At 42.1% G+C, this 27,870-nt stretch overlaps 2 protein-coding genes and 1 pseudogene across 4 annotated transcripts in view; all 3 read right to left on the reverse strand.

Annotated features, from left to right (window-relative positions):
* Gnptab (N-acetylglucosamine-1-phosphate transferase subunits alpha and beta) overlaps positions 1-22,576 on the reverse strand; it is an 81,548-nt gene extending 58,972 nt beyond the window's left edge. For all 3 annotated transcript variants that reach the window (XM_020169551.2, XM_074084237.1, XM_074084236.1), the window contains exon 1: positions 22,284-22,576. In XM_020169551.2, the coding sequence (XP_020025140.2) occupies positions 22,284-22,348 (65 nt within the window). In that variant the 5' untranslated portion in view covers positions 22,349-22,576. The remainder of the gene's footprint in view (positions 1-22,283) is intronic.
* On the reverse strand, positions 5,577-10,383 carry LOC109679006 (ubiquitin-conjugating enzyme E2 D1-like). Its single transcript, XM_074084243.1, has one exon. It carries the CDS (start codon positions 10,327-10,329, stop codon positions 9,949-9,951), a length of 381 nt encoding a protein of 126 aa, XP_073940344.1. The 5' UTR covers positions 10,330-10,383; the 3' UTR covers positions 5,577-9,948.
* On the reverse strand, positions 11,977-13,452 carry LOC109679007 (eukaryotic translation initiation factor 4E type 2 pseudogene; annotated as a pseudogene).
* Positions 22,577-27,870: the final 5,294 nt, after the last annotated feature.

Raw genomic sequence — 27,870 nt, forward strand, 5'->3', positions numbered from 1 at the left:
GGAGCTTTAACTCAGAGCCTTCACCTTGAGCCACTCCACTAGCCCTATTTTTGCAAAGGGTTTTTTGTGATAGGTCTCACAAACTATTTATCCAGGCTGGCTTTGAACCATGATCCTCCTGATCTATGCCTCCTGAGTAGGTAGGATCACAGGCATGAGCCACTGGTGCCCAGTCTCACAGAGTCCTAAAGGATAAACAGGAGTGGTCAGCAGTTCAGCTGGAGAACAGAGGGTATATTAAGGGATTTGCTACCAGACTAGATGGAGGAGTAACAAGGGAGAGAACTAATGGTGACTGATAGGTTTTCAGTACTTCTAGTATAGGTGAGTGCAGGGGTAGTGGGGTCATTTAATGACATGGGAGTAATGGGTGTAGTGGGGATGACAGCTGGTGGGATTCAAGGGTCCCATTTTTATCATGGTAAAGTTGAGGTTCTACATGCATACAAATTGCTAGAAAGGAAAGGCTCTACCTTTGATATAATATATAGCACCAAACTCATAGCTAAAAAACCCATATATTTTGCGAAATGCATGCTTGTGTACTTTCAATAGAACAATTGCATCAATTTTTACCAATTTATTGACTACAAACAGAAGGGATTCTTCATCAATATCTTCGTACTTGGCAAAAGGACAACCAGTCTGTTATTTTTGTTAAAAAAAAAAAAACACCAAAAAGTTAAGCTTGATAAAATTGTTCCTGATTAGTTTTCTTCTTGTTTGCCCAGAAGAGGGAGAGAGAAGGCATCAGAAAGGGTGCACTTCACTAATGGCTGAGAAATGCTGACAGGCTTCATGTTCCCTCCATGTGCCTTCCCTCATCAGATAAATTAATCTTGCCATCTCCAAAGTGCTCTGATGTGTGAGAAAGAAAAACAATTTTACATTCTTCAATCCAGTTGCTCTCTTCTCAGAACTCTGAGGACTTTTATCTCGATTGCTTACTTGGAAAGTCACCCACTGCATTGTAACATTTCATGCCTCGCACAGGTTAGTTTTTTTGCTGTTATACACCGTTTCTCCCTAGTTACTATTTTCTTTTTTTTTTTTGCTCCTTCTACCATGGTGTGCCTATGAATCACCTGGGCTGTTGTGAAAGTACTATTTTCTTAGACAGCTAAATTACAAGATGCTATTGGCCATCCAATTCCCACCCAGAACGGCTCATTATAGCATCTTCTTTGTAAATATTACCTGGTTGAGGAGGCATGGAAGACAAGACTGAATTTGGGAACTTGAGATAGCGCCAGTTCTCCTACTTAGTAGCTGTTTGTGTAGCCCTATTTGTGTAGCCACAAACGTTCAGCCCCAGTTTCTTCAACTATAAACCTGGTGCAGTATCTGTTTCATTGGTTTGCTGTGCTGTTGTAGAAGGACTGTCATTCTCTCATAAAATGGGACAAAAGGGTATGTAGAAGCCAGGCACAGGGGTACACACCTCAAATTGCAGCAACTTGGGAGGTAAGGGAAGGAAGATCATGAGTTTAAGGCCAGGCTAAGCAAGGATGGTGAGACCCTATCTCAAAAACAAAATATAAATAAAAGGGTGTGGCTCAAGAGGTATAGCATCTGCGTACCATGCAAAGCATACTGAATTCAAGCCCCACTACTTTGGAAAAAAAGGGGGGTGGAGGTATGAAGAGCAGGCCAGGCATACTAGAAGTCTTGGGTAAACAAAGTACATCTCTCAGAACACTCCTTATATAATGCCAAGGTATTTAAAATATTTGATTGCAGTAATAGAATACTGCAATAATACACATGCAAAATTTATAAGAAGAAAAATGGAAAATTGATGTGATTGGCCCTCAAAACTTCTCCTACTTGCCACTTACAGCTTTTCCTTCAGAAACCTCCTCATCAGACAATTTTTCTCAAATTGTTTACTTTTCTCTGCTACTAAAGGTCGTTTGTTGGTAAAATTTGAGGCCCAATGAACTAAACCCTATTTATGAAAATGTGCTTAAAGTGCCAAATAAACAAGACATTATTTATAAAGAACAGTAAATACCATTTGAAGGTAGTTTCTTCTATTAGTTAAAACCATTTCTGACTTCTAAGGCTTCATTTTAGGTATCCAAGGTATTCAAGATTAGCTGTTAGAAGGGTTGGTGGAGTGGTTCAAGTGGTAGAATGCCTGATAAGCCCTAGACAGCTAGCACAAATTAGGGCTGGTAGAGTGGCTCAAGTGGTTAGAGCACCTGACTAGCAAGCATGAGGCCTTGCGTTCAAACCACAGTGCCACCAAAAACAAACAAAAAAAAGACTAGCTGTTGGTCAATTTTTACGAAACAGCAGCCAAAGTCAGTCTTCCTTCCACTGATTTCCCTAACAAGGTACACCAAATGCAAGGGAGATACCGAGATGGCTCATCTCCATAGAGAAGCTACCTCATGATGGGACTAGCTTTGTGTCCCCCTGACTCTAGTGCCCATGTGGCTAGCTTTGCCCAGTCTGCCTCTTCTAACTCTTATTTAAACAGAGTTAGCTTTGTTGAGTACACATTTATGAATGCAACCATTCATCAATTCTGAAACTGATGTGTTTATCTAACACAGCAGTTATTCAATGACCCAGGACTATTTCCTGCATATGCTTATAAATGACCACAAGTCATGTAACAAATGTATGTTTTTCCTCAGCACACACAATTGCTAAAATTCTCAGATGAAAAAATTTTTTAAATTATAATGTAGCAGGGAAGAGAGGCAGAAAAGAAACAAGCAAGTCTGTGTTCTGATAATGTAGCAGGAGGGAGGGGATGGCATAGAGGAAGGTAAAACTTAAAAGAATCTAAACATGAAGAAGGTCACATAGCACTGGGGGTGGGGGTGAAGTAGCCAATAGAGTTGCATGCAGCCATATATAAACCTTGCTTCTTGCTTTTGTAACCTGCTTGCAAGGGTATATAAGGTAAGGCCCCTTTGCTCTCGGGGCTCAGCCTCTGGACACAAGTCCACTGAGTCTGTGCTGGCACAATAAAACACTGCTTCCTGCTGAACTGCCTTGGTATCCCGTTTTCCTGTCCTTGAGTATCCTGCAACAATAAAACAAAGACAAACATGCCGGGTTCTGGTGGCTCACACCTGTAATCCTAGCTACTCCGGAAGCAGAGACCAGGAGGACCACAGTTCAAAGCCAGCCAGGCCAAATAGTTCGTGATAACCTATGTTGAAAAAAATCCATCACAAAAAAAGGCTAGAGTCATGGCTCAAGGTGTAGGCCTTCAGTTCAAGTCACAGTACCACAAAAAGGAAAAAAAAAAACAAGTAGGACATACTTTTGTTGAATGAAGATTTTTTATGATCCTACAGCAGGATCAAATGCATGCCTGGGTAGAATAACAGTGAATGACATGCAAGCCCCACAACCCTTCAGATCACAGGGGAAATAACTGAGGAAGTTGGGGGTAGAAATGTAGCTCAATAGTAGAGTGAATGATCAGCATGTGCTAGGCCCTGGTTTTGATCTCCAGCAACAGAGGGGGCAAAAAAACAACAAAAAACTGGTATGAAGTACCAAGATCCTAACATTTCCAACCAGAAGACGCATGACTGAACCTAGGACTTGGAAATAGTATAAACCCAAGGTACTTCTCCTTTCTCAATTTCTCCTTTTGTGTAATGGTGGTATTAATACCACCTGCTTATGATGAGCAAGCGAGAGGTGTGAATCACACAGGTCTATATAGCGATACTTACCGGCAAACTGTTTATGTCTCTTAGAAACAGGCAGTTGTCAGTGGCTCACGCCTGTAACCCTAGCTACTTAGAAGGCAGAGATCAGGAGGATCATGATTCGAAGCCAGCCAAGGAAAAGAGTCTGTGAGACCCTATCTTGAAAATATCCAACACAAAAAACAGGGATTGATTAAATACAGTGTAATCACTTTAATTAATGTTACAAATGAATCTACTAATATATAAGGTATCTGTATAAGATTTTGGTTTTTTTTTTTTTTGGTACTGGGGCTTGAACTCAGGTCCTGCACCTCAAGCCACTCCACAAGCCCTATTTTTGTAAAGGGTTTTTCAAGATAAGGTCTCAAAGCACTATTTGTCTGGGTCAGCTTCGAGATGTAATCCTCCTGATCTCTGCCTCCTAAGTAGTTAGCATTACAGGCATGAGCCCCTGGCACCTGGCAATAGTTTTAATTTTTAAAAGCAAGTTAAAATATATGTAGTATGGTTTATTTACAGAACAAACATGAGCACATCTCTGTCTAGATTAATTACCTTAAATGGCTCTCTATAATCTACAAAATAAATCTTGGGAAAAAACTCTCAGTAAAAGCATGCCTCCTCATTTTTTAAAGTATAGTAGAAATACAGCATATCACCCTAAAACTCAAGAAGTTGGACCTCTCCAACTACAAACAGTAAGAACTCTAAGTAACACAGATATATTTTCCTACACTGATGAGAAATTCAGTATTCCTAGATTACAACACATTCTTTAGTTTCTGAAAACAAAATTTGTTTTGCATTAAGAGGTGCTAAAAGAGAGACCAGATATCTTTAAAGATATTCTAACCTTGAGCTGGCTCACTGGTAGGGTGCTTAATAGCATGTGAGATCATGGGTTCAAAAAGTAGGGAGGAGCCAGCATAATGGTACACATCTGTAATCCCAGAGCTACTTGGGAGGTGGAGGTGAGGACCATGATTTCAAGGCCAGCCCTGGCAAAAGTTAGCAAGACCCTATGTCAAAAAAAAAGGGGGGGAGGGCTGGTAAAATGGCTCAAGTTGTAAAAGCGTGAAGCCCTGAGTTCAAACCCAAGTGCTGCCAAAATGAAAATAAAGTAGTAAACAAAAGGGCCAGGGACACCGATCAAGTGGTAGGGTGTTCACCTAGCATGTGGAAGTCGCTGCATTCAGACCCCAAAACTGACAAAAAAAAAAAAGCTTTATCTTTTTTTTTTTTATTGTTTTATTATTCATATGTGCATACAAGGCTTGGGTCATTTCTCCCCCCTGCCCCCACTCCCTCCCTTACCACCCACTCTGCCTCCTCCCTCTTCCCCCCACCCCCTCAATACCCAGCAGAAACTATTTTGCTTTTATCTCTAATTTTGCTGAAGAGAGAGTATAAGCAATAATAGGAAGGAACAAGGGTTTTTGCTGGTTGAGATAAGGATAGCTATACAGGGAGTTGACTCACATTAATTTCCTGTGTGTGTGTGTGTTACCTTCTAGGTTAATTCTTTTTGAGGTAACCTTTTCTCTAGTTACTGGTCCCCTTTTCCTATTGGCCTCAATTGCTTTTAAGGTTTCTGCTTTAGTTTCTCTGCATTAAGGGCAACAAATGCTAGCTAGTTTTTTAGGTGTCTTACCTATCCTCACCCCTCCCTTGTGTGCTTTCACTTTTATCATGTGCTCAAAGTCCAATCCCCTTGTTGTGTTTGCCCTTGATCTAATGTCCACATATGAGGGAGAACATAGGATTTTTGGTCTTTTGGGCCAGGCTAACCTCACTCAGAATGATGTTCTCCAATTCCATCCATTTACCAGCGAATGATAACATTTCGTTCTTCTTCATGGCTGCATAAAATTCCATTGTGTATAGATACCACATTTTCTTAATCCATTCGTCAGTGGTGGGGCATCTTGGCTGTTTCCATAACTTGGCTATTGTGAATAGTGCCGCAATAAACATGGGTGTGCAGGTGCCTCTGGAGTAACCTGTGTCACAGTCTTTTGGGTATAACCTCAAGAGTGGTATTGTTGGATCAAATGGTAGAACAATGTTTAGCTTTTTAGGTAGCCTCCAAATTTTTTTCCAGGGTGGCTGTACTAGTTTACACTCCCACCAACAGTGTAAGAGGGTTCCTTTTTCCCCCCATCCTCGCCAACACCTGTTGGTGATGGTGTTGCTGATGATGGCTATTCTAACAGGGGTGAGGTAGAATCTTAGTGTGGTTTTAATTTGCATTTCCTTTATTGTTAGAGATGGTGAGCATTTTTTCATATGTTTTTTGGCCATTTGAGTTTCTTCTTTTGAGAAAGTTCTGTTTAGTTCACTTGCCTATTTCTTTATTGGTTCATTAGTTTTGGGAGAATTTAGTTTTTTAAGTTCCCTATATATTCTGGTTATCAGTCCTTTATTGGTGTGTAGCTGGCAAATATTTTCTCCCACTCTGTGGGTATTCTCTTCAGTTTAGAGACCATTTCTTTTGATGAACAGAAGCTTTTTAGCTTTATGAGGTCCCATTTATCTATGCTATCTCTTAGTTCCTGTGCTGCTGGGGTTTTGTTGAGAAAGTTTTTACCTATACCTACTAACTCCAGAGTATTTCCTACTCTTTCCTGTATCAACTTTAGAGTTTGTGGTCTGATATTAAGATCCTTGATCCATTTTGAGTTAATATTGGTATAGGCTGATATACATGGATCTAGTTTCAGTTTTTTGTAAACTGCTAACCAGTTTTCCCAGCAGTTTTTGTTGAAGAGGCTGCTATTTCTCCATCGTATATTTTTAGCTCCTTTGTCAAAGACAACTTGGTTATAGTTGTGTGGCTTCATATCTGGGTCCTCTATTCTGTTCTACTGGTCTTCATGTCTGTTTTTGTGCCAGACATGATACCTCCAGCATTGTTCTTTTGACTGCGTATTGCTTTGACTATTCATGGCCTCTTGTGTTTCCATATAAATTTCATGGTAGATTTTTCAATCTCTTTAATGAATGTCATTGGAATTTTGATGGGAATTGCATTAAACATGTAGATTACTTTTGGGAGTATCGACATTTTTACTATGTTGATTCTACCAATCCATGAGCATGGGAGATCTCTCCACTTTCTAAAGTTTTCCTCAATCTCTTTCTTCAGAAGATTATAGTTTTCCTTGTAGAGGTCATTCACATCCTTTGTTAGGTTTACTCCTAGGTATTTGATTTTTTTTTTTTGAGGCTATTGTAAATGGAATTGTTTTCATACATTCTTTTTCAGTTTGTTAGTGTATAGGAATGCTAATGATTTTTCTATGTTGATTTTATATCCTGCTACCTTGCTATAGCTATTGATGATGTCTAGAAGCTTCTGAGTGGAGTTTTTTGGGTCTTTAAGGTATAGGATCATGTTGTCTGCAAATAGGGTTATTTTGACGGTTTCTTTACCCATTTGTATTCCTTTTATTCCTTCTTCATGCCTAAATGCTCTGGCTAGGAATTCCAGTACTATGTTGAATAGAAGTGGAGATAGGGGGCATCCTTGTCTGGTTCCTGATTTTAGAGGGAATGGTTTCAGTTTTTCTCCAAGCTTTATCTTTTCTACTAACCCGCCTCTGGCTTTGATAACAATCAGGAAGTCAAATCTCCTCATCACCAGAAGCTTGTTCTAATCCTATCTGATTAGAGATGCTGGGGTTTTTCCTAGTGCACAGTCGCTTAGTGAAATAAAATACAACTTAAAAAAAAACAAACCTATTTCATGTGATTCCCACTCTTCACACAAATTAAAGGAAAGGATCCAAATCCAAGATGCAGGACCACTACTTATTCAAATGCCAACTAAACTCAAAGTCACTCTTCTAGATCATGTCTACCTTCTTTGACTCTGTGATGGCATGAGATACATAGCATATATGTATTCAACAGGTTTTAATGGAGCACAAAATGGAGATCAGGGTTCTGTCCCAAAGGAACTGATACCCCTGTTAGGAACAAACTGTTTATTTGATGTAGGAATACTTGTCATTTGGTTTGGTTTTTTTTTTTGCAGTACTGGGGTTTGAACTCAGGACCTATACCTTGAGGTACTCCACCAGCTCCTTTTTATGAAGGGTTTTTTCAAGTTACGGTCTTGCAAACTATTTGCCTGGGCTGACTTTGAACCATGATCCTCCTGATCTCTGCTTCCTGAGTAGCCAGGATTACAGGCGTGAGCCACTGGTACCCTGCTATCATTTTGGTTTTTAAGAGGACAGGTTAAAATAGATTAAGCACAGTTAGAGAATAGGAATAATCAAACAGACTTGAAAAGAAAATATACACACATAAATTAAAAAAGAACCTCCAGCAACTACACTTGGCAAAAAGGACTAAGACATTAAACAAGAAAATACATATATCCACATACAATTTCAGACAGGCTGATACTGCAAGTACCATAAAAAAAGAACAGAAAATCAGGGGAATATTACAAGGAATAAGGGGGAAGAGGCTGCTCCAGATCAGGTGGTAGGGAAGAGGTTGTAGGGAAGACCTACAGAGAAGGTGCTACTGAGCTGACAGACACCTGCATGACAAGGGAGAGCACAGAAGAACGAGGCAGTGCTTACAGGTTGATGGCAAGGTGAGACTGAGGCTAATGCGTTCAAGGAACACAAACAGCTGACTGTACAGATTCTGAGTCTAAAGTTCAGAAAGGCTTACAAGTATGTGCCTGATCTTTCATGCCTCTATCACTGCTGTGAGAAGACAGGTCCACACTGGCCCACTGGCCCAGGGAGGATGGAATGTGAAGCAGAGCCAACCAAGTCCAACCCTGATCAGTCAACTGTCATCTGACTTGCACATCCCAGAGAACAAGTATCTCCAATTTTAGGCCAGAAGTTGGCACTCTTTTTCTGCAAAGGGCAAATCAGTAAACACCTTAGACTATATAGGCCATATAGTTTCTGCCCCAACTATTCCATTCTGCCACTGTGCAAAATACAAAAGTAGCGATGAATAGACATGGCTGTGTTTCTAAACAATTCACCTTGTGGACACTGATAAGTGAATTATTTTTAAATTTTTTTTTGGAGATACTATGGCTTGAACTCAGGGCCTACCCCTTGAGCCACTCCACCAGCCCTTTTTTGTGATGGTTTTTTTCAAGATGAGGTATTACAAACTATTTACTGGGGCTGGCTTCGAACTGCGATCCTCCTGATCTCTGCCTCCTGAGTAGCTAGGATTACAGGCATGAGCCACCAGCACCTGGCTCATATAATTTTTATATTGTTGTGAAATACCATTCCTTTAATTCTTAAGTTATAAGTCACACAAAATAGGCATAGTTTGCTGCTCCCACTTTAAACCAGCAAATTTTAGGGTAACTTGTCACCAAACATTTTTTTTTTTTTTGTAGAAAAAGCAGTTTATTTATATGGAAAAAGCTACAGTAAGATCTGTAAAAGGTGTCAATGTAATATTGCCTATACAGAAAAAAATTCAAATGTGAATAGCAACAAAGAAAAGTTACACATCTTCCTACTGAGCAGTGCAATTAATTCACATTACAATAAATTTAGTCAAGTATAACAAAATCAAAACAAGTGTTTCTCCATAATCATACTGAGGATTACAGTGTAAAGATAATTTCAGGTTTAAGAAATCTGCGATCAATCTAAGTAACATCCTAATACAAGAGAAGTACAATTAATCCATCTAATTATCAGCTGTTGGGTCTTTCAATACTATTCACAGGAAAAAAGTAATGAGTTGACATACATGTAAATAGAATATATTTAGTCTATACAGTAAAAAAATACAAATTATAAAGTGAGCTAACAAATAATGAAATCTGAATACAGATTTATAAAAGTGACATCTTAGACAACACATATAGTACTTCTTATGTAAAACCATCTAGTTTCAGCAAAAAATAATTTGGTTGCTTTTCAGCTGCATTGTAGATCCTGTAAGCTGAAGATGCAGATGTCCAAGTATCTTAAAAACCATAATAAATGTCTTTCTCAATGCATACAAAATGATAAATGCTCTCATCACAGTCTTAAGGTATTTTTGGAAGTCTGTTTTGTCTTGCTTCAGAAACATTTAAAATGGATAAAATCAAAGGGTTTCATGGTACAATGAAACAGTAAACAGTGCTCAATTTACCGCTAATGTTGAAAAAAACCTAGATTCCAGTACTCTGGTATATGTGAAAGTTTTTTTGAATTTACATTGCATATTTCTGAGTCCATTCTCTTGCGTGTCTGTTCTATTTTTCTTTGGCTGATTTTTAGATTTGTTCAATATCTGGTACTAAGGGGTCATCTGGGTTAGGATCACAAAGCAGAGAACATATGGACAATAAAACTTTTGATACAGTCAAGGCTGGTGACCACTGAGACCTCAGGATGTCAAGACAAATACTTCTATTACTGTTTATTTTTGGATGGTAAATTTTTGTAGTGAAAGCAATCTTTGGTGGTTTAAAAGGATAGTCTGTCGGAAAATGCACAGTGAGAAAGAAGACACCACCTTGATGTGCGCTATCAGGAGGTCCCATAACAGTTGCTTGCCAGTGGAACAAGTCATCTCCCACGGGTCCAGCTGAACAGTGAGCCGGTGGACCACGTTGTAGATCACTTAATTCTTTCTGAGTCCGCTTCAGCGCCATCGGTCAGGAAGGGCGGCGGGGACACAGGGCGGCTGCGGGGCGTTGCGGGCTCGGCTCTCTGGCTGCTGTGCAGGCTCAGCCCAGTGGGTCCCCGGCTCGCCGTTCGCTGGCTCGCTCCGGGCGGGCTCCGGTGCTGCTCCGTGCGCGCCCGATGCGCGAGTGTCGTCACCGAACATTTTTGTAGAAACAGTTACATGATACAGGTTGCTCAGAGTGGCATATTTAGGGTCCTATAAACAGCCCGTAGGAAGGAGTCCGGATTTTCTTCTATGTGCAATGGGCAAGATGCAACCTGACTCACATTTTTTAAACGAGTCTTTGGTTGTATTTAAAGAATGGATTAGAATGGAGCAAGAGTGGTGAGATAATGCTGTCTATTTATATTAGCTAGATTAGCACATTCTGGTTGAATGCTTAAAGGAGCACCTCTGAAACTTTTTGGTACCAGAACCCCTTTCATTTCTTACAAATTACTGAAGACTCCAAGGAACTTTTTAAAACATACATAGATTAGGTCTACTGATATTCACTATATTCAAATGAAAACTGAGGAAAATTATTTATTCGAAAATAAATATGAAGGCTGGGGAATGCAGCCAGATGGCAGAGCACTTGCCCATCATGGACAAGGCCTTGAGTTTGATCCCCAGAACCAACAAAAGAAAAATACAAACATCTATTATGAATTAACATACTTCTCGTCAAAAATAACTATACTTTCAAAAACAAAAACAAAAAATTCAATGAAAAAAGTGGTGTGTTTTTGTATTGCTTTTTTTGGCAGTACTGGAGTTTGAACTCAGGCCCCATGCTTGCTAGGCCTTCTTACCTCTTGAGCCATTCTGACAGTTTTTTTGGGTTGGGTATTTTTGAGATAGGATCTCAAGAACGGTTTGCTCAGAGCTAGCTTTAAACCATTTTGAATGGGTGATCTTCCCATTCAAAAGTAGCTAGGATTATAGGCGTGAGCCACAGCTGCCCAGTTTTTGTTTTTTGAGAATCTCTCTAAGTAGCCTGGACTGGCCTGTGCTACCACGTCCTGTTATAGTTCTTTCTTTTTTTAAATTTTTTGTTTTTTGATGGCACTGAGGTTTGCACTCAGGGCCTCAAGCTTGCTAGGTAGGTGCTCTACCACTTGAGCCACTCAGCCAGCCCTTCTTTGTGATGGACTTTTTTTGGAAATAGGGTCTCAAAACTATTTGCCTGGGGCTAACTTTGATCCTCTTGATCTCTGCCTCCTGAGTAGCTAGGATTATAGGCACAAGCCTGTGCACTTGGCTCTGTGGTATTACTTTCTAACTTTGCAACTCTCTTTAATATCTGGCTTAACAGAAGAGAAATGGCCTGTTTGTTCTGCTTGGGCGTTGTAAAGTCACATGTCCTATAGGGCTAGAGAAAACTCCAATGTACTGTGTCATGAGAGGAAGAGAGTAAATAAAGGAGGCAAATAGTGTGTTAGTGCTACCGAAAAAAATAATTTGTGGGGGAAGGTGGAGGCACATGGAAATATAATGGAGGGGGTAAACTTGTTCAAAATACACTGTATGGAATTATCACAATGAAATCCCCTTGTATTATTATTGTATGCTAATTTCTTTTTAAAAAGAAAGAAAGAAATATTTTTACCCTGAGGGCCACAGAAAAGGGTGCCAGGTACCTAGTAGTACTAAGAGAGAGAGAAAAAGAGAGAGAGAGAGAGATGCTGACTTGTCAAATTCAACTGTGGTTTCCAGAGATTTTGAAAAAAGAGCTTTTTTTGGGACCCCAGCCTGCCTGATATTTTGATGCTGTTGTCTATATTCCTTGATGGTTTTGGGAGGAAGGTTAAGCACTCACAGAAGTGCATCCTGGATTCAGGCTGCCATTGCTTGGTCACTGGCAGTTATTCCATATTGAAATAATGTCCTTCTGGAATAAGACAGACCACAGCCCCACAGATCTCTTCCCCAAGCAAGAACTGCAACCCAACGTGGCCAGCATGAGATTCTCCTAGCAATGGAAGCCAAGCCCTTCCACAACCCAATAATCCACATCATCATTTTTACTCTCATCATCCTCTCATGTGGGTTTAATTCCTTCTTAGAAGAGAGATGGAAGTCATGGTGCCTGTCATGTTCCTGGGACACACACCATGTAGTTATAAAACTTCCAGAAATGCTCCACAGAGGCAAAGGTGCCAATCTGTTATTCTGTGGACAGCTCTGTGAGCTGAGGGCACATCAGAGGGTCCACCTGGCACACCAGAAAGCATTGCTGAACTCAGGGATGCTCTTCTGGTTCGGGGGCACTGCTGCTCTAACTCGGCTCACTCCATTGTTCCTCCCCACCACCTTTCTGTGTGCTGTTTTCTTCATTCTGACGGCTGTCTGGTGTTGAATTACATGTATCCCCTCGTTACTGTTGCTTCCCCACAGGATCACTTTGCTTGCCCACTTCCCTCTCTGGACTGTGAGTTCATCTTGTGTCTCTAGTAAGCAGAAGAAAAACCTGGCAATGAGTAAACACATCCATAAATCTGTCACATGAACAACTTCTGAAAACTTGGTAAGGCAGCTTTATGAATTTAGAACTAGTGAAACAGAAATGAAGCTAAGGGAATGAGGTAGTGAAAAAAAAAAGCAGTATATCAAGCGGAAACAATAAACTAGAATCCTAAAAGAGACAATTTTAGGATGTAATTTTAAAGTAGGCCATATGACTTTTTAGTCTGATCAGACTTAAGTCTGTAATACTTCTGAAAAATCACTTTTTGCCCTGCTTAATTTAGCACATATATGAATCACCCACACGGTGACTAATCACCTGCTAAAGATACTGCATCTGGATCACAAGATGGGAACAAATGTTCCAAGACTGGAAAAAATGTAAAAAACATATTGTGACTATACACCATTAGTTATACTGGTTTGTTACATTCTAGAAAGCACTAGAGAGGAAGTGTACATCATAATTACAAAGCACAAGCTGTAGAATTAATAAAGCACCTGCCCTCCCTGCTGTCATATCAAACATAATAAGCATACTAAGGCGATCATTGAGAGTTTCCTGCACTGCCTCTAGGGAGAGACTGATAATGGGGAGCAGCCAGAGGTGGGGCTCCTGCTCTGTCTTCATGAGCATCATGGCCAAAGAGAATAGTCCTAGAGGAGACATACAGCACCTAATTAGCATTTACTGACCATCTTCTACCAGGCTCTTCACAGGTGCCTTGTGTACATCAGCCACCTCATTTAGTCCAGCTGCCCTCACTAGGTCCAATCATGATCAGCGAACAAAAATCAATTTTGATGCCCATTGCATTCATTCAACAAATGATTTTTTTTTTTTTTTGGCAGCACTGGGGTTTGAACTCAAGGCCTATACCTTGAGCCACCCTGCCAGCATTTTTGTGATTTTTTTTTTTTTTCTAGATAGGGTCTCTTGAACTATTTGCCCAGGCTGGCTTAGAAACATGATCCTCCTGATCTCTGACTCCTGGGTAGCTAGGATTACAGACATGAGCCACTGGAACCCAGCCAACAAATTTTCACTGAATATCTACAGTTGGGGTCCAGGAGAACAAATTAACGGATCTATCTTGCTCACTTTTGTATCTCAGGGTGTTAACAGTGTTTGGCAAACATAAGACCATTTGACTGGGTCTCCTAAACCTCTCAAGTTTATCCACTTCTCTTTCTGTGCCCTTCCACCAGCCTAGTCCAAGGCTCCTACAGGCAACCCTGCAGCCATTCTCGCTCTAATTCAGGATTTCTCAACCTTTGTAACACTGATATTTGGGCCTGATGACTCTGTGTGGTGTGGCTGTCCTATGCATCACAGAAAGTTTAGCAGTCGTCCTGACTTCCATTTTACTAGCTGCCAGTACAAAATAACCTATAATGGTACTCCACTGTTCTCAGACAAACACCAAAGTCCCCCAAACATCTACTCTACCAGGTGCTGGGGAAAGGGCACTGCCAACTACACCAATTACCCTTAGATCCACTTTTTCGTGCTATCTCCCCCTACAATGGCATTTGTTTACCTTCTCAAGTGTTCCCCCAACTTCAAGGCCCTCACTCTGTTTCCTTGGCAGAGACAGGGCATAGTTTCTCAAACTTCAACCTTCAATGATGGCACACTATGAAATGTCTGTGTGTGTAGTGGCGGGCGGGGGGAACTGTGCAAATCACCACCAACTGAGAACCACTTCCAGGAGCAGACCTGCCCTAATCCGCCCTCTGCCTGGTCCAGGAGATCAGAGGGTGCTTTTCAGAAGCAGCTGGCATTCTGTAACTGCAGCTCCACCTCATCTAAGGACAAGGGTGGAAATCTCTTTCCCACCCCCTCAGGTCCAGGAAAAGGGCTCCACAGGATCACCAAAGGAACTCACTGTGGCTTCATGGAGTGGTGAGCACCATGCTTGTCTCACATCTGAGAAATAGAAAGGGCTGGTTGACTAACTGCTCTGCGGACAAGAGCAGTGCTCACTACATGGAATCAACTCACACTCCCTAGCTGGAAGAAAGAATGGAGTACTGTGTAACAGATTGTAGATAAAGCCCAGGACCTCCATGACAGGAAGTTCTGGTGTCATCAGATTCCAGGGACTCCAGAAGGAGTAAGTGGCCAGTTTAAATGAAGAAGCATTTGGTCTCACCAGGGTAGAGCAAGTGATGGTTCTAGGCTTGGTGGTGGGTGTGGTCTCTGATGGATAGCCCTTTGAAAGCACTCAGGAAAGAACAAGCTTTGACACTTGTAAATTCCAGACAGCTCCCACACCTGTGTAGGAAGACCTTCCTGCTCTCATTTCCTTGCCGGCTTCTGCATGCTTACAGGGGTCAGAAATAGGGGCGAGGAGAGAGAAGTCCATGTGCCATGCTCCTCTCATCAACTGTGGACTTTCTGCCTGGCACAGGCCAGAGCTAGAGGGGGCAAGAGGCTTCAACTTTAGCTCTGAACTCTGTTCTGCCTTGAGACTCACCAACCACTCTAATTGCCAAAGTGACGTTTTGCTTCGTGGTCACTACAGTGACCACGGGAGATTTTATCACCTAGGAGTGATAGATGGACCAGACCCACCTAAGGGCATATTATTCAACAGGACAATCACAGCCAATTGTCCACCAAGTATCACTTACCTGTTTTTCACCCCCACACCTTACAAACACTCAGGGGTTCATTTAGGAATGGCTAAGACTAATGCCAGGAGAGGACTGCTAAGGTCTTGGGCAAGTTCTACTTCTAACTTCTGTGAGAGCTTTCAAAAGTTGGGAGAAATTCCAAATTGTTATGGGAATTATTGTGAAACAATGGCTGGACTCATGGATGAAAAAGAACCATGACGATCACCATGCACCATCAGGAAGGAAGTGGCATATCTGTATGTAAGCAGCTTTGTAAATTCCAACTTTTAAGACTGAGAAGGAAGCTGGGAGCCGGTGGCTCACAACTGTAATTCTAACTACTCAGGAGACAGAGATCAGGAGGATCGAGGTTCGAAGCCAGCCTGGGCAAATAGTTCTTGAGACCCCCATCTCAAAAAACACCCATCACACACACAAAAAAAATTTATGTGGCACATTTGAGCTGGTTTAACAAAGTTCCAAATAAGAATGTAAGTTTCACAAATCTACAAACAAAACAGTAAAGATCAAAACAACCCACTTTTGCATTTTTTATAACAAGGCATAAGGCTGATGGCTATCACAGAAAGGTAATGTTTCGACCCTGGTGGCTAGGACACCTGTTCTCTGCCTATACTTTGATAACAGACTCACTTTTATTCTCTGGAGAAGCCCTCTTGGCTCATGTGGTTCAGTTGTGACTGTCAGCCCCACCTATTCCCCTAGCTCTGGAGATGACCCAGGTGGTTGACAAGGCTATAACAAGGGTATTTGATCCCTGGGCTATGCAGGCAGGCAGCTCTGGGTCAAGCTGCCACTAATGAGGACTATCTCTTTGCTGTAATACTAAACTGGTAGAATAGAAGCTGGCTTAAGAGGGAGAGTACCTGCCTAAGAAGTGTGAGGCCCTGAGTTTAAACCCCAGTACCTCCAAAAAGAAAAATGTAAGAAGGTGGAGTTGCCAGCAGCAACCTTACTCCCATACGGGTAGAGCCTGCCTGAGAAGTAAACCAGAACAGAGCTGTACAACAGGACAAAAAGAGATTCCTGATAATACCATCTGAGCACCTCAACCCAACCCTGCCAAAGGTTCACCCAGTACCCATCAATTATGCCAGTTTTGAGCTGGGTGTAATGCACATGCCTGTAATCCCAGCACTCGGAAGGCAGAGGCAGCAAGATTTCCTTGTTGTTTTTGATAGGGTCTTGCCACTTTTGCCCAGGCTGACCTCAAACTCTCAATCCTTCTGCCTCTGCCTCCAGAGTAGATGGGATTACAGATGTGAACTACCATGCCCAGCAAACTATCTTTTTTCTTAAGCCAGGGCTGAGTTGCGATTCTGCACTTGCTGCCTAATGCTGTTAATTAATACTAGCAGTAATTTTTAAACAACTAGTAATTGTTGTTCCTAGTTGTAACTCAGAATCAAGTTATTCCTAAAAGTTCTTACCACCTAAAATACTCTTTCTCTCCTCTGTTTAGACTCCTTCTCTTCCCAAAACCTCATGCCTCCATGTAAAAGTCTCTGAACTTTGTCTAAGGGGTTTCAACTCATAATTTTCTTCCCTTCTGCTGACTTTCTAAGCAGTTATTGTAAACCCATTCTGGCATGCAATTACTTACTCCTTGTATCACTCCACAGTCCTCATGTGCACTGTGGCTTCATCTCACCTAAACAAGGATGGCCAAAGGCCTGAGCTATAATTCTTTGTATCTCTAATAGCAACTTCCACCATACTACATTCATCCTAAGAACAGGCCTCAGGTTTCAAGAGAAAGTTACCAAAACTACCTACCCACCCATCCAACCAGTGTTCCTTTGGCACCAACTGGGTACTAAGCACTTTCTAGGTGCTAAAGACACAGAAGGGAAGAAAAAAGACAAGGTCCCTGCTTTGATAGTTAGCTGGGCTGCATATCACCCTCACATCCCCCACAAAAGATGTTTTGAGAAAAGCTGTGTAGTCCCTGGCATTTTTCTATTCAACACAAATTCCTTTCATATTATATAGTTCATATTTCTTTTTAAAATTTTTTTATCTTATCTGAAAAATAATAGTTCATGCTTCTTATGTGAAACACCCAATAAACATACAATCATAGCTAACTAAAATGGAAGTAAGGGTCTTAGACATCTAGTCTAGTAGCTTTAAAACATTATTTTATTTTTATTTATTTGGAGACAAGATCTTGCTATGTAGCCCAGGCTGACCCTGAACTCTCCATCCTCCTGCCTTAGCCTCCTACATACTGGGATTATAGGTGTGCCCCATCATGCCAGTCTAAAACATATTTATTTATTTATCAAGGTAGTACTCGGGGGTTGAACTCAGGGTCCACAATTGCTAGGCAGGTGCTGTGCCACTTGAGCCACTCCCAGTACTTATTTTTTTTTTAACAATGAAACTTTTTCCACCAAAAAAACAAATAAATAGCAGGGTGATAGTGGCTCATGCCTGTAGTCCTAACTAGTCAGGAGGCAGGGCTCAGAAGGATTAAGGTTCAAAGCCAGCCCAGGCAAATAGTTCACAAGACCCTATCCTGAAAAAACCCATCACTCACACACACACACACAGGCTGGTGGAGTGGCTCAAGATACAGTCCCTGAGTTCAAGCCCCAGTATCATAAAAAATAAAATAAAATATAAATAAATAAATGAAGTGGATAAGAGGGACTGCCCTCACCCCACAAAGCAGCTGGAAGTAATTCACTTCACCTATCTGTTGCCTTTGACCAAGAGCACACCCAAAATATATCTGCTTGATTAGTGGAGTAACCAAATATAAACTAATTAATTCCTTTCTTGAAATGGCACCAGTAGGGCTGGTGGAGTGGCTCAAGCGGTAGAGCGCTGCCCTAGCAAGTTTAAGGCCCTGAGTTCAAACCCCAGGGCCACCAAGAAAGAAAGATAATTGAGCCAGTAAGAGAAACTAATCACTAAGGCAGAAGGTACTGGAGTTATACCCAGTTTTCAATCCACCTTTTCATTGAACAATACTATCTCATAATCCAAAGTAGCAATAAAAAATAGGCAAGCAAAAGGAAGCAAAGAAGCCAGAGAAAAATCAGTATCCAGTAGGAGAAGCCTTTACCTGAAGTATCCACCTTCCTTATGTAAGTTATTTTGGAGATATTTACTTCCATAGTTAGTTCACATAAGTGATGTATTTCACACACACATACAGAAACACATTGGTAACAATATATATGTGCCAGTTACCTACAATCTTCTATTCACAATCTGAAATCCAAATACCAGATAGTTTTGTACCCTCTTTGGCAGTAAAACTTGACCTGACTTGAACTCATTTAATAACAAAACTTGACCTAAACTGACATGAGGCTATTTATAGTCTGTATTTTCCTCACTGGATGTATGAGTATTCACATATCTCACTGTAAAAGATATGATGTTCAATTATAAAACAACAAAGTAGTTCCAAAAGCTTGAGACAAGGAGTTGTGGACTTGTACAGAAATGTTTCAACTAAATAATGATAGCCCTGAAAGAAATTTTTACCTCAAAAGCACATGTCTTGAAATTTAGTCAATAGCAACTCGATAGAACAAATACTTAAAATCACAAGTTTCTGAGCTGGGAAGGCTCTCAGGGCATACTTAATCTAGTACCCTCATTTCTAAATGGGGAAACTGAGGCTCCCAGAGGCCACATGACTTCTCAAGTCAATTAGCTTGCAACAGATGAGCTTCTCCCTACTGCCCTCAGCCAAAGCACTTCTGTGACAGTTAGTCCTCATTCTGAAGGCCCACCCTGTGGAAAATCACCTGGATCCAGTTCTGCCTGGTTGATCAGAATTCCCAAGAGTTCTACAGAAAGTACTTGGCTCAAATTGGTTTTTTAATAATTTTCTCCCTCAATTACACTTTTCTCAAAATGTGGATGAATATACAAATGACCTATGAAAATAGTGACCAATACCTTTCATACTAAGAAGGGAAAAAAGATAGTGAATTCATAGTTAACAACAATCTTCTTAGTCTTGCATCCCCCTACAATTAACAAGTAGTTATTAACAAGTTGGTGTTATTAACTCTATGAAGAAAGTATTGTTTCAAAATAAAGATTGAGAACATAAACTAGTTGATGATAATCAATAATAACTAATAACTGTGCAAGATGCTTTATGAACAGGTCTTACTTAATCCTCGCTATCAACCCTGCAAGGAAGGTATTCTTGTGTTTATCTTAAAGAAGGAAGCTCAGAGAAGTTAAGTACCCTTTCCAAGATCAGACAAGGGAGAACCTGGGATGCTTAAGAAACCATAGGAAACCAGTTATGGTGCACACCTATAATCCCAGCATTTGGGAGGCTGAGGCAGGAGGTCCATGAGTTCAAAGACAGCCTGAGCTACACAGTGAGACCCTCTCTCAAAAAGCAAACAAACAACAAAACCATAAAGAGGTATGCTTAGGAGTATAGGCTTAAAGCTAGGCTGCCTTAGTCTGAACATTAGCTTGTGCAATGGCTCAGTTTCATCACCTGTGAAATGAGTACAGTAACAGTACCCAACTCACGGGAGACGCTGTGAGGATTAAGTTAGCATGCAAGGGAGTTGAGGAATGCCTCACACATTTGGTAAGGCCTACATAGGTAGCAATCATTGTCATAATCGCTAACTGCAGCCAGCACTGAAATCCAGACCTGCCTCACTGTGCAGCTCCTCTTTTCCACTGTGCTGCAAAGTGAACCACCGTCAGCTGCCTCCACTTTCCTGCCTCTATCTCTCCCGCCACCTGTTGATGTGTTTTTGCCTCTGTTCCAAACTTTAAGGTCTGTAGTCACTTCCTGTCTGAAAAATGTCCCTTTTTGTTGTTGTAAATGCATGAAAGGGGAAAAAAAAGGAGCATAAAATAAAAAGAATTCTAATTGACACCTTTGAGTCACCTTTACGCTGCATGGGAGTTAATAAACAGCTAACTTAAAATTAACCAGATTTTAAAAAATCATCCAAGTCAATATGGTGGTGCACCCCTGTAATTTCAGCACTCAGAAACTGAGGCAGGAGGATCAAGAGTTCAAGGTCAGCCTAAGCTACACAGTGATACCACAAAACAAAACCAATCACCAAAACAACAACAAATCATCCAAAAGCAGTAAGGCACTTAACTATATATAGACATATTAAGTTGTAACACATGAAACAAAAATAGAACAGCAGGGAATAATATCCTATAGTAGCTATTCCACACCTACAAGTCAGGGATTTTCTCACCCTTATATAAGACTTAATTTTCTCCAGTTCTTAAAACTACTAAAAGTACAGGACTGGCAATGTGCCTTACAATTCAGCTGGCCATTAACCAAATGCTTAGTCTGCATACTCTGCCAGTACCTGGCACTGTGCTTGGCGAAGGGTTATAGCTCCTCCCTGATGGAGCTTACAATTCAGAATGGGTACAACTTCTTGCACATGTCTTTTCTGACATTTCTAAAAAACATTCTGTTAATTTTAAAACCTTTTGCAGCCTCTTACTAAAAACAACAACAAAAAAATTAGGGAGACAGATTTCAAATCACTAGAAAATGCAGCTTTTCTCCACTGCCAAAAGTGGTGTAGTCTAAAAATCATACACGTGTTCTTCCAGCTCTGACCTGCTCCTAGTCTGTGTACATTTGTTAAAAATGAAGAATACCTTACAAGACTGTCAACAGGCAGAGCCCCGTGGCTCACACATGTAATCCTAGCTACAGGAGGCAGAGATCATGAGGATCTTGGTTTGAAGCCAGCCCTGGGGCAACAGTTCCCAAGACCCTATCTCCAAAATACTCAACACAAAACAGGGCTGGTGGAATGGTTCAAGTGGTAGAGCTGAGAGTTCAACGCCATCGAGCAAAAAAATAAATAAAAATTCCCAACACACACACATAAAAACAAGGCTGGCAAGATGAATTCCAACCCAGTTCTGCCCCCCCACAAAAGACTGTCAATAAAATAATGAAGTAATTATGAAATCTAAACCAAAGGTTTATTTTGGTGTGGAGACAATGTTTAAGGTATATATCCAATGGGACATAAAATCCACTTAACCTAGCTATTCCCACCTCCCAAACCTGTTGCCTGGACCCTCTGAAAAGAGTTTACAGCCTAACTGAATTACTTTATTTCCCATTAACCAAGGGTAAATCAAGAAAGGCCCGGCTGGTGTGATCTAAATCATTAGCATATCCCATGACGCAAGGGCCAGCGCTGGCTCCTAAGAGGTTGGGGGCTGGAGTCCAAGACAGTTATCCAGTCCTGGTCACCTGACAGGGGCCCTGCTCTCCGCTGATCTCGGGAGGGGAAGAAGCACTTGGAGCCGCCAGGATGGCTTTCACACCGCGTGTGCACGCCTACAGGGCCTCCACGTGCTGACCGACCTACCGCCTTCCAAAACCGACCGAAAGTGGAAAAGGGTTTAACAAACAACAAAAAATCCCCTTTCACACTGACAACACACTGTCCCCACGACAAAGTCTCGTGCCAAAAAAAAAAAAAGTTTTGAGATCCGAGAAGTGAAGGGATTAAGGAGATAAGGTGCTCTGCCAAAGGTGACAAGATTTAGCGGGGAGATCTAGAGGAGAGAAGCTGAAGGAGGGGCAGGGAAGGGGGTTCAGGGGCGCTACGGAAGAAATGGGGAAGGGCAGCCTCCAGACTCGGGAGGGGAGGGGACTTCACTGGGGTCCCCGGGGTGGCACCTGGGAGGAGGGGACTCGGCAGGACGAGTGTCCCCCACCCCGGCCCTGGTGCGGATGCTGCGCGCGGGGCGGGAGGAGCGGCGCAGAGGACCTCGGGGGTCCGCGGCTGCGGAGGACCGGGCGCGGCGACAGCGCGAGCCGCTACTCACCTCTCCGAACTGCAAGGCCGAGACGATGGTGACGACGACGCCCACGAAACAGACGTAGAGCCCATACCTGTGGGACAGGCAGGTATAGGTCTGTCGCTGGAGGAGCTTGAGCAGCATCACCCAGGCCGCCGCCACGCCACGCCACGCCACGCCCAGAGGAGCCGCCGCCACTTCAGCGAGCCGCCATTCAAGGCCCCGGCCGGGCCGCCGCGCTCAGGTCACAGCCTCCGGTCGCCGCGCATCGCCGCTCCGGGGTCGGACGCCCGCTCGGCTCCGCGCCGCGGCCGCCGCTTCCGGGAGCCGGGAGCCCACGCCCTCGGCGCGGCGGAGGCGGACCTGAGGCCCGCAAGGCGGCTGACGCCGCCTGGGTCGGCTGGGAAGAGCCAGCGGCAGCAGGGTCGCCAGCGCCACCCGGCGGCCGGAGGGGCAAGAACACAAGTGTGCGCTCTCCATCTGCGCGTGCGCGGTGGGCTCTGCGGGCTGGGCCGGCATCCGCCCATCGGATTGGACAGGCACCAGCGGGAGGACCCGCCCCTGTAGCTAGGCAGTGCCACAGACCTTGCTACCGTACCGTGACTATTTTTGTACAGAAGACGTTATTTGGGCTGGGATGTAGCTCGGTGGTACAGCGCTTGCCTAGCATGCGTGAGGCCCTGGGTTCGATCCCAGCACCAAAAAAGAAAAGACAAAAAAAAAAACCTCTCCCCAAAAAAAAAACCTTTTCTACACTGAACTAAGATATTGTGGTTTTTCATAGCTTTTAACAGGAGATGCCATATTGCTGTATGGAACTTCCCTCCACAATCATAGTCTTTGAAAGAGAAAGCCTTTGGGCTAATATATCCAAAACGAACTAAATTCATTTATTCACTAAGTCTGTGATTAGTGCCTGATGAAGCACAGTGCTCACTGTTGGGTATTTAAAAATGAACTAGAGGCCAGGCGCTGGTGGCTCACGCCTGTAATCCTAGCTACTCAGGAGGCAAAGATCAGGAGGATCGTGGTTCCAGCAGGGGCAAATAGTTCACATGACCCTATCTTGAAAATACCCATCGCAAAAAAAGGGGGGTGTCAAAGTGGCTCAAGCTGTAAGAGTACCTGTCTAGCAGGCATGCAGACCCTGAGTTCAAACCCCAGTACCATTAAGAAAAAAATGAATTAGTTTGGTCGCTGTTGCTAAGGAGTCTAGTGAGAGAAATAAACATGTAAAACCCACTAAATTCAAAAAGTATTATGATTGAACCAACCAAGGTATGGCCAACTAGCTCTACTTTTACATTAGGTTGTTTCCAAGCCCAAAAGCAAACAGGGAGTCCATCATGGACTGAAACTTCCAAAACTGTAAGTTTCTTTGTAAGTTGACTATTTTGGGCATTTGTTACAGTAACAGAAAGCTGACTAACAGAGATAATATGGAAGACAGGGATTAAGGACTAGAGAAGATGTGTGGAAAGAGAAGTTTCATGCAGGGTGCACCATGCTGCAGGCTCTAATGAAGGGAAGAGGGGCTAGAAGTTCAGTGAGATGTAATTAGAGAGTTTGACAGGGCCTTGAGGGCTATATCAAGAATAAAGGACTTGCTGGTCGCTGGTGGCTGCCCAGTACTGCCAAAAAAAAAAAAAAAAAAGAATTCTAATAAAACACAAGAAACAAAATGGTCAGATACATATGAATTCTTCTTGTTGTGGAGCTTTTTGGCAGTATTAGGGCTTGAACTCAGGGCCTCACACTTATTAGGCAGGCACTCTACCACTTGAGCCATACTGCCAGTCCTTTTTTATATTGGATATTTTTCAGATAGTATCTTTTGAACTATTTGCCTGGGCTGGCTTTGAACCTCTATCCTCCTGATCTCTGCCTGCTGAGTAGCTAGGATTACAGGCTTAAGCCACCGGCCCCCAGCTGGCACGTGTCTTTTTTTTTTATTAGCATAAGTTAATTGTACAAAGAGGTTTCATTGCGATATTTCTATATATGTGCATAATGTACTTTGATCGAATTCACCATGTCTATTGTAGTCTTTTAGTCCCCTTCCTGTCCCCCCTCTTTAAACAGTATTTAGTGGGTTTTAATATGCTATCTTTATATATATTCATAAGGTACCTTGATTATGTTTACTCCCCAGCACTCTCTCCTTTTCCCCTCCATCCTTGCTTGTTTTGTTTTTTTGCAGTGCTGGGGATTGAACCCAGGCCTCATGTATTTTTTTTAATAAATCTTTTCAAAGCTATATATTTCTCAGGAAGCATTAATTTTATTGCATCCCATAGATACTGACATGAAATACAGCTGCACAGTGGGAGTTAGGGGTCTGTCCTGAGTGTCAGGATTTTGCACACTGTGTTCCCCATCAGGGGAACCATGGCAAGGTAGTCAGCAAACCATGCCAGGGTGGCCAGGTCACTGAGAGACTGTGCTCACCACTCCGATTCTCACATACTCACATATTAACTCACCATGCAGCAGAAGAAAGAAAACACAAAAACCACAGAAGAATCTGGGAGGAACCACCTTCTCCCTGCAATAGCCCTTTATCGTCCTCTACTGGCAAAGCTGAACATCACACTGACAGCAAAGGAGCTCTGCTTAGAGTCCAGTCCATTAACACAGACAGCCAGGCTTTCAGGGGATGAATCTGGAGATGAGAGACAACTAATTAGTGGCACAACCCTGAAGGTAGGGTTCCAGGTATAAACTGGGTTCTAATCAGATGAATTTACAGACTTTAATCTGGAAGTGAGTTACATGTTGAGAGAGAGATGCAGGGCAAAGGGTACCTGTATTTGCTAGTGTGGGCCAGGACAGATGTGTTGTAGTTCTGCAGCCAACATTGCTTCTGAGGAAGGCCTCGTGATGCTGCCCGCTCTGATCCTGGCACTCAGAGCTCCCGTGGTAACTCAGTTAAGCCGAGGTCTTAGGAGCTCATCCTACAAATTCAACCTAAAGTTCCTTTATTAAGTCTTCCTAATGGTCCATAGGTGAACCAACTTAATCCCTCTCTGCTTAAAGCTGCAAATGGATCTGTAACCTACAAATAATTACTCTGACCCAAATACAGTTAGAGAATGTCATCTGTATGACACTAACTCATTGGAATTCATTGAGGTTTCCTTGGTTGCCTGGGTCACATGGTCCATTTTTGTGTGGTTTCAGGTTTGCTCAACAGAATATTACTCTCTCTCTCTCTCTCTTTCTCTTTCTCTCTCAGCTCCTAATTTCTTCTATTTCAGCTCTCTTAAGCCATCCATTTGACAATTAGGTCTAAATATTTTCCAAAATGAATGTCAATTCCCTGTGATGTACTTTGCAGAATGTTCTCACTTACAAAAGCTGATTCCTCCCCTTAGTTTTGAAAGTTTGTTCCATTTCCTGATCTCCAAGATCTTGGAGTTTTCTTTAGTTTTCCTCCTTAAACCAAAGCAGTGGGCACTCAACAGATATATTTGATTATTCATGAACTGATTATCTGACACATTACAATGTCAAGTGCATAGTTAAATAGGAAGACTTTCACATCATGCAATCTACCTTCCAGAAGACTGTTTGTGCTCTGCTACTTTGTTGCAACACTTAGGCAATGCTCTAAATTTACAATAGTCATTATAAAGGTGTTGGGAAAAAAAACTGAACTAGGCGTGTTGGTGCACCATGTCTTAGCACTCACAGGAGGCTAAGGCAGGAGGTTCGTAAGTTCAAGGCCAGCCTGGTCTACATAGCAAGACCTTGTCTAATGAAAGAAAAGTCAAAAACCCTATTTTTCCTCTACCCTCACACCACAATCAACCTATGGCCTCAAAAAAGTGGGGATTTCTCCCACCAGCAAGCAATCAAGCAGTCAATTCTGCAACAGTGGACACTGGGGTGTCCTCTAATCCTATTCAATTATGAGACTATCTACTCATATGAACTCCCACAGGTTGGGATATCCCGTGCCCAAGACTGCCCCCTGTCTTTTAAGCCCCCATCACACCCCCCACCATGTTTCACAGATGTTTCTAATGCACAAACTATAAACTGGGCTTCCCACAACCCCCTTCTTGGGTTCAATCAATTTGCTTGACTGCTCACAGAACTCCTTACCAGTTCATTATAACAGATACAAATGAAAAGATGTGTAGGTCAAGGTAGGGGGGAAGAGATGTGGAGTTCCGATGCCTTCTCCAGGTGTACTTCCTTCCACGTGTTTAGCTTTCGGAAGCTTGTCCTTTTGGATTTTTATGGAGGTGTCATCATATAGGTATGATTGCTGATAGACCAGGTAAAGAAGCCCAGCGAGGCCTGTCTAATTACATTTGTCTTGACCTCATTCCTCCCTTCAGGGTATAGGGCAGGACCCTCTGGAATAAAGAGGGCCCTATACCCTACTATCAGACAGAGGGTAGGTCAAAGAATTTCTTTATGGCTTGCTGGAGACAAAAGGACAGGGGGAAATTAGAGTTTGTATAACCTACTGTGGGAAAGAGAAATTATAGTTTCTGTGGTCTGCCTTAGGAAGGAGTTATAAATAAGGAACCATGGGTGATTTATAAATCATGCATAAAATATATAAAGTGATGTTTATGTATATATCATATTTACATTATAGTAACCAACTCCAAGAAAACTGTATAAATTCAAGTGACACGAGTAATATAGTTATAGCACTAAATTCCATAGTTAATTTATCTAACCTGCAAATGTCACAGTGGAAGATGAATTAACAGGTGCCTCTGACCTTTCAGGGTAAAAGAGTGAGGAAATAACTCTGGCAGGAATTTTTAGAGGGTATGAAAGGGAAGAGTTAAAATTAGTAGGGTTAATGTCATTAGAGAGAAGCTTGTGAAAAAGAAAACAGATTTTTTCCTTTGTCTTCTATCATCAAATACAAACTAGCTACAGGTTTATCTCAATTGCTGCATTGTGAGGTGCCTGTAATACAAAAAGATCCCAAAGCTACATTCTAAGTTTCCTTCCAACGTGGACAGTCCTATTTCTTTCAGGGGCAGTAATACCATTTACATTCTTAACTTAAAGCAGAGCCATTAAAATTGCACTTGAGATAAAGTCAGACTAGTTTTACCAGCTTCACTTTTCACTTCTTACTGATCTAGATTTGGGTAAAAATAACCTTGGGGTTATTTTCACTTCACTGCTTTTCAGAATTCTCCCTTGAAACATATTAAGACAAATGTATCTCAAATACAATTAAAAAGTGCTGAGCAAGGTGATACAGGCCATGGCATCCAAGAGGCTGAGGCAGCAGGATCTCAAGTTCAAAGCCAATGTGAGCTGCACAGCAAAATCCTGTCTCAGAAAAAAAACTCATGAATCAAAGCCCCATTGTCTGTTGAGGAATCATGGATAATGTTTCTGTTTCTGTTTACTGCTTAAAATATCTTTTCTCAATTTCTTTGAAAATTTCCTGTTTAATTAAAATTTAAAAGCCTTTATTAAGCTGTAATTTGCATACCATAAAATTGACCCATCCTAGGGAACCATGATTTCAGTATCTTGGGTCTGGAGCCCTAAGGCAGATGAATGAGTATTCCATCCCCCCTGGAGAACCATATCATTCCTGCATCCTAACGAGCTATAGGCCTGCATTCCT

This window comes from Castor canadensis, chromosome 8 (genome assembly GCF_047511655.1).
Source record: "Castor canadensis chromosome 8, mCasCan1.hap1v2, whole genome shotgun sequence".
NCBI lineage: Eukaryota > Metazoa > Chordata > Mammalia > Rodentia > Castoridae > Castor > Castor canadensis.